Source organism: Camarhynchus parvulus, chromosome 1A (assembly GCF_901933205.1).
Source record: "Camarhynchus parvulus chromosome 1A, STF_HiC, whole genome shotgun sequence".
In the NCBI taxonomy this organism is placed as follows: domain Eukaryota; kingdom Metazoa; phylum Chordata; class Aves; order Passeriformes; family Thraupidae; genus Camarhynchus; species Camarhynchus parvulus.
In genome coordinates, this window is record NC_044586.1 from 32,801,543 (window position 1) to 32,813,954 (window position 12,412).

A 12,412-nucleotide genomic window follows, 5' to 3' on the forward strand; every position below is an offset into this window, starting at 1 on the left:
CATGATCCAGGAAATGAGAATCAGCCCGAAAGTAAAAATTTACCAGAAACAGCATTACCCTCAAAGATATCAGTGTACATCTCTAAAGAATATTGTACTGCCAGCTCACAAAGAGAAAAAGTATTAAAATATAAGAAGATATAACTTGTCAGAAAAAAACCCAGGTTGAGTTTTCATGAACATGGGATTGCTGTCAGCAAAAGTTGCTGCCTCTAGTAATGGGCAAAATACCAAAACTTCTCTCCTGCTTGCTAATGTAAATCAGATATTTGCAGCATATAATTTATTTTCTGCCCAAAAAAAGATGCCAGCAGAGTCCTTTACAACAGAAAGGCAAGGGCAGATCGTGCCAATTATGAAAAAGGCTTATAGTAATCATACCACAGAGAAAATGTGTGTGTCCTTCACATATCTACTGGGAGGACAGTGAGGAAAATAATTCTCTTTCACAGAAGAGAGTTCATCATCCCAGTGCCAAGGAATACCTTGAAGCCTATTATTTTTTGTTCAGAGTAGACAAAAAATGATGCAAAAGGCTATGTGAGATCAGATGAAATCTTAGGTACTTACACTGTTGTGAAGGAATGAAGCTTACTCTGCTGAAGTCTCAGCAATCTCTATTGCTTTTTTTCCCTGATTTCACATCATAAATGTGGAACACATTTTTGAAGATCATCACAAATAATTTTTTTCTACCCACCACAGGTTTTTTTACAACCAGTTTTGGTAAGCATGTGTTTTATTATCATCAGAACTCATAAAACTATTTACATTTTACACTTCCTAAACAACTTTTGCTTTTTCAAGGAATAGCATGCACTTATATGTAAAAAACCTCCCTCCTATTCCATGAAGAATGATTAAGTTTGTAAAAGTAATGTATTGAAAGGTCAGGGAATGCCAGAATTTGTCTGAATAGCCGTAACTTAAATACTTTATGCCTGTGCATTATGACAAACCTTTCAATTAAATACTAACATAGTATGGTCCATGAAGCCTCATTTATAGGGTCTAGAAGAACATAGGAATCCAGCTTTCTTTCTTTGTGTAAGGGAAAGCAATCATTACTTGAAGTTCTACTTCACATTTGTAGCTTATAGACTCTGCAAAATATGTATGAACCTGCACACAGCACAGAACAACAAATACCTACACTAAGACAAATAAGCATCCAGTGTTTGAGTGGCATCTAGAACTTGAGGAATACTAAGAAAAAGTAAAAAATCCCTTATTTTGGACCTTCTTTTTTTCCCCAGGGGAAATCTGTGTGGTTTGAAACCTGGGTGTGAATACTGCACGGTGGGAAGAGCTCTAATAACTTCACTCCCAAGGGAAAAAAGAGAGACAGACAAAAACGTGGGCATTTGTGACATTCTCTAATTACATGACTGCCAGCCTCTAAATTTTCCACCCTCTCTCTCACTTTGAGCATAAGGTTTCTGTTCTCACATACAGAGCTCCACAAAAGTCCCTCCTGCCCACATCTCATTTCTTCCCTCTGTTACTGCGTGAGTTCTATCCAAATTATTTTCTTACACGCCTACTGTACACCTTCTCTGGTCTTTGCATCATGTCAATGCTTGCATTTCAAAGAACCTATCCATGTTCATTTGAATTTCTATCTAAAATAGGGTTTTTCTGCAAGGTCAACAAATGCTCTGATATCAGCTAAAGCAACCTTCTTTTTTAAGTAACTGGATTCCTAGCTGAAAATTATGTCCTTCATCCTGCTGCACTGCTTACACCATTTGACCAATTCAGATTATTCCTGACTTACCTCACAGGCATATTTTCATCAGAAAATGTGAAAAGTAAAAATTCTATACCTAGGTAAATATCCTAGAACTTCTTCAACTAATATGCCAGGTTTATAAAACCAGATCAACTCCATGAACCTTTTCCCCCTTTGCCCCCTTTGTGATCAAATACTTTTTTTGTTTCCCCTAAAAGAAACTTTATTTTAAAACAAGAGCATTCAAATAGACCCCATCATATTTTAGACTGCCAAATTTCACAGCTGTTCCTTATCTCTATGATGGTCTGACCAAAACCTCAGAGCTGACAGCTCCAAATTCTGCAAAAGCTGGGTTATGAATTTTTATTTCTCAGATGTGGATACAAGCCATCAATATGAATCTAGTTTAAGCTTAAGGAACAGGAACAGACATACTACTGGGAGCATGTTTTTTATGCTGACATCCATATATAAGGGCAGGATGGAGTTGTTTGTTTTTTCACACTGTACAAACAACGGGATAGAACCCCAATTCTCACTTCTCACTACTTGCCGGTACTGCCTTCTTCTGATACTTGCAAAGGGCAAAACAAGGTGGACAAGACCATTGTTCTAGCTCCAGCCAAATCCAAATGTATCTTTTGAACCATGTCACCAGGCACACAATCTGCTGCCTAGAGACCATGTGAATTTTCCCTTTGCTCATCAACTGATAAGGCAACCTGTAAAAATCATGTCCCTATTCAGAAGTTTAAGGTTGCAAATAAGGTCTGGGCTTCTTAATATTTTCTCTTACATTTACAACAAAAAAATATTCCTGAGTCTCGTTCCCATGTGAGAAATTTGGTTTTTTTCCCCCACTCCTTGTGGTATTTGCTATTTTGGGTGCTCAGAAAACCTGCAGCCTCAGAAGCTTGCTTCCTATTCCTTATATGATATTTTAGCAAGTGTGAAGGATGCAAAATATTTATAGAGCTCAGACAGGTTTTTACTTAGCAAAGCACTGTTACCTGTCAGCATCCACAGTCACGTCATGAACCCCTCTCTGGATGACGTCTCGAGAGGCAGCAAGGTCTGGTATTCGGTTCAGACTTCTTGTATATAGGTTGAGTCCTCCATCTGTCATGTACCTGAAAATAAATTTGTGGTCAATCAGTGGGAAATGCAGCCATCTGGCAACGTGTTTCACTTTAAAGTTAATGGTCTGTGAAATTCAAATGTTTAAGGTACAGGTTGTCTTATTAGATGGTAGACTTATACCAAATATTCCCACTTTATGTGCCTGACACAGGGAGATTGGGTATCTGCCTGTTTTCTGGGATCATTTGCCTTTTTCTGTCATGGCTTGCAGGCCAACCTCTTTTAAGAAAATATTTTTAGACTGAAGCCCTCAAGTATGTTCAAAAGCACATTTTAAATACTGTGGTTTTGCCAAAAAATAGCACCAGGTGGAAGAAAAATCACTCCAGCTTAAAAAAAAAAATAAAAATTAGTTGCATTTATCCAAATGGGAACAGAAATTAGGAACCCAAATTCATAGTCCCTGTTGGGATGCAATTATTCAGACATGAAATAGATATTCACTGAGATATTTAAGAATATTTTTAATGAGTGTTCCATTTACTTGAGTCTTACCACTTCACATTATAATGCACGTCTAATGAATGAAACAGTGAGTATAGTGCTGTTTACTCACTAGAGAACCATTAAAAGTTCCAGCAATAATTTCTGGAATGTCTATCTCCCACAGTTTGGGTGTCTTTCTGAGATGTCTTGGCTCTTATAATGGAGCAGCATCACCAGCCTGTCTTACCCACAGGACCTCTCCATTATGTTCCCAAAGGACTTTTTGTTAAACTGTCCTCCCTCTTAGGCTCTTGTTCTTTCTGTTTCCCTTTTGTATTTTCTAATAACTTTAATTCACCAACAAAGTTAGCATAAATTTATTTTTGAAGGACCGTGCACATGTATGGCACTGAACTTAGAAGCACACATATTCAGAAAAAAAATTCTGTACCTCACTGAACCTACTCAAAATAAAGCACAGACTTACTGAAATAGGTGTAGTCCCAATGTTAGGTTGATGGCTAAAATGATCTCACTAAGTTTACTCATGATTCAGTCTTTAATACAAGCTCTCCTTGAGCCATGAAATGGTGCCACATAAACACACCTTTCAGTCTAAGCATGTATGCAAGCACACAAGCATTTAACTTTAGTAATTACACAGAATCCCAGTCACAAACCAAGGCATGCACACAGACTGCTGCTACTCCAGTTGTGTTGGCCCTCTCCCTGTGGTTCCTTCTGGGAGCAGATTTAATTGAAATCATCTGTAACAGAGACCTGAGGGCCAATTCAGCAGCCTGGGAGCACCCACCTCTGCGTCCATCCCCGTGGTTGGGGGTGGCTGAACAGGTGCAGGCCTTGAGAGCAAAGCTGCAGTAGCGGAGCCCTCTCTGGTAGCTCCAGTCTGAAAAGGCAGCATGTCCTGGGTGGCAGTAGGGGTGAAGGCAAGCTCAAGTGCATTAAAACACAAAGGGTTCCTTTGATTATTTTCAACAAAACTCTGAGGCATTTAATGCATGGGTGAGATTTGGCCAGTAGTTTGGCAAAGTGTTTCTGAAGCCTTGGTATCTGGAGTTTGGAGAAGGTAACTACACATTTGTTTGCAAAGGTAAATTAACAGTCACATTTACATATTATATTCATCTTTTATTAAAGACAAAATTCAGACTTTTTTGACAGATTATTTAGCTAGCTGTGCATTGTCCAGTAGATTCCACAGCTCTAGAATTGCATATTAAATTTAGCTGTGGCTTGAATGCAATCCAGACTAAATGCATTTTTTTCCTGTATAAGTAAGGATAGACTTGACAAGCGCAACAGGCCTTCCTCACACTAATTTCTAATTTCTGCTGCATTCTTTTCCCCAAGTGTTTAAAGTAATTAAACTGATAATGGAAGAGGCATGGAGGAGATAAGACTTTACATGCCTCAGTGAATCCTGAAATTTCAGAGCTTATCAATTGTTTTTAACATTTACTGCACCTAAAAATGTTAACTGAGCACAGAGCAACTTACTATCTATTGAGTTATCCTTATTACAGATGCAAAGAAAAGTCACATAAGATGACTACATTCACCCTTTAATGTGATAAGCTAATTAATACAACTCATGAGGCACTGCAAAGGATTCCCATTTTTAAAATTTTGAATAAAATCATGCATCTGTCAAAGACAGCATTAATATTTCCTTTATGATAAGAGGTCCTCAGACATTAAAGTATCATATTTTCCATATGTATTTTCTCTTTTCTAGCACATATAAATATGGCATCCTATTTGACAGTCATTAATGATGTGTTGTGGACAATGTTGTCAGCAGCACTGTATACACAGATCACTGAAAAAGTAGCCCAGGGAGATACAGGAATATGCTTTCTTTAAAATGATGCTTTTTCTAGAGATCTATCTTTGGATGGTGCTTGAGATGAGACACTATTCTAGAGAGAGCTTTGATCACAGACTTAGATTTCCCTTTAGGAATGTATCATACTCAAATTCATCCCCCACTATTCTCTAATCATAGCTATGCTTCAAACTAAGAGATTAGATTGACAGCAAGAATTCTAAAATTACAGAGTGAAGCAGTGTGGTGTGACATGACCAGGTACTCCATGGAACTTCTATTTAACATAGCGTTACATCAGTCAGCAAGCAGCCTTGAGGTGCCAAAAGCAGCAGTGAATAGTAATTTAAGTATGAGTAAAACTGTAACATGGCTGTTCTTTTTTAATGATGTTCTAGGAGGTCTAACATACACAGGACTGAAGTGACTTGTGTTCCTAGATTGATATAAGAATTGTTGAATTTGAAACACAGGGAATGCAGCACCTCAAATTGCAGTACTCCAATTGATTGAGCAAACAAAAATAAAAATTGTGATTCTTTCTCCTGGATACACTAAAGGAGTAACTGATCTAGTCTTTAATGAAAAGATATTGCTGCTGCTCAAATGATAGGCACAGCTGAAAACCTACAATAAAGGCCCATTGCAATGACTATGCTAGACAATATCTGAAGTAGAAACAGAAAGTCAGTGCTGTCAACAACTGCTTTTCATCAGCTGCATCCAATGTCATACATACCATCTCAAACAAAACATAAAAATACCAAAAGAAGACTTACCCCAGGGAAAGCAATGCAAACTGATGGTTCACAGGACAACTAGAATTTTCCAGTAAGTAATATTGGAATTCAAAGTTCACAGCAAAGGAATTTTGATGTTAAAGAACAGAATTTGAAGGCAACTGAGAGTATTGCTGGCAGTTTAGAGGTTTATTTTTTTATATGTATATTTAAATTTTCCAACTATAATGCCACTTCTGCTTGTGTGCCAAAATTTTTAGAAAAATCCTTCTACTCCTACCAATCATGCATTAGCTCATATGGGGAAAAAGTGCTGCTTACCCACTGTTGATATCATCAGTCCTCAGGCTTTTCCCAAGAATGTCTCCATCACTCATGTAGCCACCAACATCAGCTTCAGAGGATATGTCCAAATCAGCAGTTCCCTTCTCACTCATGTCAATCTGAGAGATGTTTCCAAGGCGAGAGACAGCAGCTCGGCGGAGCGGGGTGGTGTACATGAACCGAGAAGGGTCTGTGTGGATGAAGCGGCTAGCGCTGCTGCGAGGATAACCAGCACCCAAGGATGGAGCATCTCCCGCCTGCAGCCGGGGGCTGGCCTGCCCCAGCCTCCAAGTCACAGCGCTCGATCGGCTGGATAGGCTTGGTATGCTTCTCCCATTCACCTCAGTTGTCACAGTGCTGTCAAAAGTTGTCTCCAATGTGCTGCCAAACAGAATGGAGAAGTCAGTGAACTGTGCTTTCTATGTTCCTGAGAAATCAAGAAAGGTGAAGGCTGGAGGAAAGAATATTTGTTTTGAAAAATTCTCTGTGTGTATGTGCTTTCACCATACACACACATATGCTTGTACGTGCCCTCAGTACTGAGGCCAGTCCTGTTTTGTATCTTTACAAATGACCTGGATGAGGGGATTGAGTGCTCCCTCAGTCACTTTGCTGAAGACAGAAAGTTGGGCAAGAGTGTTCATCTGCTGGAGGGCAGGAAGGCTCTGCAGAGGAGTCTGGACAGGTTGGATCAATAGGCTGAGGCAAATTGTGTGAGGTTCAACAAGGCCAACAACCAGGTCCTACACTTGGGTCCCAAAAACCCCATGCAGTGCTGTGGGCTGGGGACAGAGTGGCTGGAAAGGAGCCCAGCAAAAAAAGAGCTTGGGGTGCTGGTGACAGCGGCTGAACATGAGCCAGCATGTGCCCAGGTGGCCAAGAAGGCCAATGGCATCCTGGCCTGAATCAGCAATAGTGTGGCCAGCAGGAGCAGGGAAATTGTTACCCCCTCTACTTGGCACTGGTGAGGCCACACCTCGAATCCTGTGTCCAGCTCTGGGCTCCTCAGCACAAGAAAAACATTGAGATGCTGGAATGTGTCCAGAGAAGGGCAATGGAGGTGGTGAAGAGTCTGGAGCACAAGTCTGACGAGAAGTGGCTGAGGGAGCGGCCTGGAGAAAAGGAGGCTCAGGGGAGACCTTATCACTCTCCACAACTGTCTGAAAGGAGGTTGCAGTCAGATGGGGATTGGCATCTTCCCCTAGATAATAAGTGACAGGACAAGAGGAAATGGCCTCAAGTTGTAACAGGAGAGGTTTACAGTAGATATGAGGAAACATTTCTTCATGGATCGGGTTGCCAAGCACTGGAACAGGCTGCCCAGGGAAGAGGTGGAGTCACCATTACTGGAAGTATCTACAAGACTCGTAGACGCAGCACTTTGGGACAGGGTGGACTTGGCAGTGCTGGGCTGATGGTTGGACTTGGTGATCTTATAGGTCTTTTCCAAACTAAACAATTTAATGGTTCCATGATTCTATAACCTCTACTTGTGGGAATGATGCCAAACACTCGGTATCTTAACCAAGATTAGGACAAGAGAATATTGACCCTAGAGGTTTTACTAATCTGTGCAATATGATTGAAGGTGCTGTGGTAAAACTATTTTGGTGGAAAATCCACTACATGAGTGTGTGACTGAACATAATCACATGCATGGACTACTTGAGACATGTTTTGTGTGTTACAAGATTAGCAGAGACCCCAGGGACCAATCAGAAGGCTGTGGTTTATCTGTAACAAAATTAAAATGGAGCTCATATAGGAAGAAAAGTGAAGGAGAGGAAAAAAACACCTGGAGAACTCAAAACTGTAACACTACACCAATGTGTCTTTTCCTCATTGCTGACATATTTATTTTTACATTTAGATTTTTCCTCGCAGTTGATCTCATCCCCAACATCTACTTATAAAATTACCTAAAATCAATTTTATCAGCTTCTAAATAAATGTGTATGAAACAATAACTGTCTTTATGAATGATTGTATAAGACATCTTGACAATATAGTATATTAAAGTTACATGTAAGTTGCCAAGGCAGTTTAGTGTCATAGCTAATTTTCCCTTGCAAGTCTCTCATTCATTCAGCAACTAGTAATACTCACCCATGGTCCATATTTTTAGTAGTCTACACAAAACAAGTATACCTGTGGCTTATCTGGGTCCCTCTAAGGCTGGACATGGTTTCTTCCAAATTCTGTCTCAGGTCTGCAATATTCTTGACGGTTCTCATTCTTCTTGTTTCAGGGTCTTCCCCTGGAAGAAAACAGTAAAACCAGCATAGACTTTAGCAAGTGAGTTTATAAGGTTGAATAAAGTGCATGAGAATGCACACATATGATTGTAAATATATTTTAATATTTTAAAAAATAAAACTTCATCCTTTCATTAATAAAACACATATACACTCATAAATAACATGTGGTATGTAAAAAAACCCCACCAAAGTACTCCTGTTAAGGCAGGCCCAAATCTATTTATGAAACTCTGATTTACAGTGTTGGGATTTTTATCCTCTGTAATCAAGGCAGGATGCAGCCCCAGACCACTTGATACATTATAAAGTCCCTTTTTAGTCCTTGACATTTTACATAACTCAGTAGGAAAAAAAGCCACAGTAAATATGTGATCTGTCATCCCAGAAAAAACTGGGATGACTCTTAGAACAACTCTTCAGCATTCACTTAACATTAACACAGGCTATTTCAAAGTACTTCTTAAGTAAGACACTTAATAAAGTATCTTTCCTAGACTGTAATGCTTTTCTGAAGAGGGGCATTATTCTTCATATGGGATAAAATAAAATATGCTTCTTGGGATACAAATCTGAACACTCTAAGCACATACATAATTTATACAATTAGACTTTTCAACAGCCTTCAGGATCCATTGTGAAAAGCTAGTCTCATATCTCAGATAATGAAGCTTTCAGAACTTCACCTGTAACATCCAAAACAATGTTTACTTCATACAATTAAAACTAAATTTTAAAAAGGAGAGAAGTTATATACGATATGTTACAAAAGAGAAACATCATAAACCTCAAAGAAGCCTCCAGTGGTCATACACAAAAAACCAGAAATGCAGGTTTTCTAGGAAACTCATAGATCAAGGAAGTGTAATTCATTTTACTTTTGAACAACACGAGCATTTCAAAAGAAATTCTATTACAAAAATCTCTGATTTGTTCAAGGCTACTGTTCTACTTCTGATCATCTCCTGTATCTGTTGCTTGTAAGGAGGCTGGCAAGAAGTATCAGTACTAGAGTTACATATAAAATGCTGAACTTGAAGTGCAGAAAATTCCTTTTTGTCTCTATCAATTATAAATTTCACATCATACCTCACAGACCTTCTGCAGTCAGGTCCTATCGCCCAAACACTCTGTAGGCTGCTAAGAAAAGTCTCAACTCCTGACATTAAATAGAAATAAATTATTTCATATAAATTCCATATAAACTTTAATTCCTCCTCAACAGGCAAACAATGCATTTAACCAGACAACATAACTTGCAGTTGTGGCTTAATGCCAAACCAGCTTTCACAGCAATACCATTTTGAGGTTTTCCCATCTACCCTGACCTGGTTGTGTCTTCTGTCTTGCTGCAGCCAAACAGTACTTTGGGAATTATGTTTGTCTATTTCATCACTCATAAAAAATTCTTCAGTGCTTTAATGATGCTAATGTCTATAAACGTCTGGTTTGGCACCATGGAACTGACAGCAGGATCAACACGTGGGCAGGATGGAAAAATCAAGTGGGGATACAGGTCCTGCACTGCTGCCAAACTCTCTCTTCTCAAGCCACAACCCAAGGCCATGCTGTTCACAATATTTAATTTCATAAAATAAACTACCTGTGTACATTTTTACATGTAGTGTCTTGCAGGAGACAAATGTCTGCAGTCACTGAAATTATTTACAACTGTTCCTGTGTTTCAAGCTAGATGTGTTCCCTAAAGCACTGGCAATCAATGTACTCATGGATCCTAGCAGCTCTTTGCAGAAGTTTCTGCACCACCCTGGAGATTCCTGTGAGGCAAGAGGGCTCATGGCCAAGCTGAGCTGAAGACATTTACATCCTGTTAGACTCAGACTGCTTTTCAAAGCCCAGACAATTTCTAGGCACACTGTCCATGCCTGCCTCCAGCCAGTTGTCTGTGGCGCACTCAGTTCCTCAGTCACTGCCCTTTGCCTTCCCTGCTCTGCCAAATGCATTCAAATTGACTTCCAGGAGCACATTATATTCCTGCCATAATACCTACATAGGGAAGATCCAGGAAATGTTACCTGCCCTGCCTTGAACCAGAGGTGAGTAGCTTGTTGGTATAAGAAAATTTTCTATTTACACAGAAAGACAAATTCTGGGATCTATGCAGGCAGAATTAAAGGCAAAGCAATATTTTACCTTTATATTTATTTGAGGAACTGAATACAATTCATATTTTAGAGTGACATTGCCCTTTTCCTTTCTTGTTTATCCTTGTCAGTTGTCCTTTGCTGTATGTTAACATTGCAAATTCTTGCAGCAAAAATGACAGCAGCTGTCTTTTTTAATATGTATTGCACAGTAAATGGCATAACAAAGCCTTGAGGTATAATTGCAATACATTAAATAAAAAGGTACATATATGGCAAGCTGCCAAAATATATTTTCACAGTAAAGAATACTTCACTTTCAGCCAAATTATGCCATAAAATTGCTGTTATTCTATCCTGCAGAGGTGAAAAGCTTGAGATCTAATTCTTTTGATCTCTCAGTGACACAGCAGATATTTTCCACCAGTTTTAACTAAAAAAAAGTTAAAACTGAAGTTTTATTATATTAAAATACTACATAGTACTATTTAAAAAAAATCTCCCACTAACTGCTAGAGTGATTTGAAAGGAATAGTTCTTTTTCCTTTCCATCATTCTCTAAATGTCACCGGAATCCTGCTGTACGATGGATGAACAAGTCAGAAAGTATAAATAGTTGACAGTGAAGAAATTTTCTGTACTGAGTACAAGATCCTGTTTTCATGACAGCACTGACTCCCCATCCACATCAAGCCTCCTTCTGTAAAGAGGACCATAGGGATGATGAAGATGTTAATTTTTCAGAAAACTAGCTACACCATGCCTGCTAGTGGAGACACTTTGGTGCTTATTGGATCAGGACTGGGTTCAAAGGTCTCCCAGACTCCTCTGGGTACCTTGTTTCTTATAATATGGCACAGTCATCATAGAGTCTGGCCATATTTGCAGGACCTAACATATCAGAAAAGCTCCCAGTCTTGTTATCTCAAGTGATTCTGGCTTATACACTGAGAAAAAAAATCATTCTGTTTCACATATGGGGAGACTGGGATAAGACTAAAACTAGGGCAACCTGAAACTTTCTGTCAAAACTCTGTTCCTCTCACAAGAAAGGCCATTTTCCCCAATCATTTGTAGCTTCATCATTTATAAACATGAATATTCCAAAAGACTGTCCCCAATTTTTTTGCCTATAAACAGTGAATCATTATTCCCTCAGTAAATTTCTGGAAAATACATTGATTTCTTACACTGTGTGATACATTCACAGGAAATCAAAATAGACATTTTACAGAAACCACTAGATACCAAGGTCAGAGTTTTACATTCACATTTCTGAAGCTCCCTCATAATTTCACATTCAATAATACTGTTCATAATAATTTCTGTTCTTCTGCACATGTAATCACAGCCCAAAGCAAATGGGAGAGTAATAATTCCATCAATTGCCTGATTTGCATGAAAGAATTTACAAATAATAAACGTTTCCCCAGAGAATTGTCCACTATGAGATATTAATTCAGAAAGGAAAGTACCAGTTTTACTCTGCAAGCAGGGAAACTGAGGCTTACAAAAGAGCAGGGATTTGTCAGTGGCAAACAGCTGAATAGGAGCAGAGGCAGGTTAGAGCTCAGTCTTCAGTGCTAGCAAGCTTTTGATGTCTAGCAGAAGCCCTTTTAACCTACTGGTACAGTCTAATAATAAAAGCTATGCACACAAAGAGAATTCTTATTTCTTTCTTGTTTTGAGGTAACAGCTTTTTACACTATATACACAGCAAAAATTTTGTCCTTAATGTTTAAACACAATCAGGGCTAACATATCTACCAGCAAGAAGCTCCAGGCTAGACACATGGCATATAACCTCTGAAAAGCAAGCAGCTACTTCAACCATTTAACTG

General features: G+C 38.9%; 1 protein-coding gene across 10 annotated transcripts in view; it reads right to left on the reverse strand.

Moving 5' to 3' along the window:
• The window catches only part of NAV3 (neuron navigator 3), a 507,938-nt gene that overhangs the window by 99,228 nt on the left and 396,298 nt on the right, over nucleotides 1-12,412 (reverse strand). For all 10 annotated transcript variants that reach the window (XM_030959546.1, XM_030959547.1, XM_030959548.1 and 7 more), the window contains 3 exons: nucleotides 8,360-8,468; nucleotides 6,209-6,592; nucleotides 2,746-2,865 (listed from right to left, as the gene is read on the reverse strand). In XM_030959546.1, coding sequence (XP_030815406.1) covers nucleotides 2,746-2,865; nucleotides 6,209-6,592; nucleotides 8,360-8,468 — 613 coding nt within the window. The remainder of the gene's footprint in view (nucleotides 1-2,745; nucleotides 2,866-6,208; nucleotides 6,593-8,359; nucleotides 8,469-12,412) is intronic.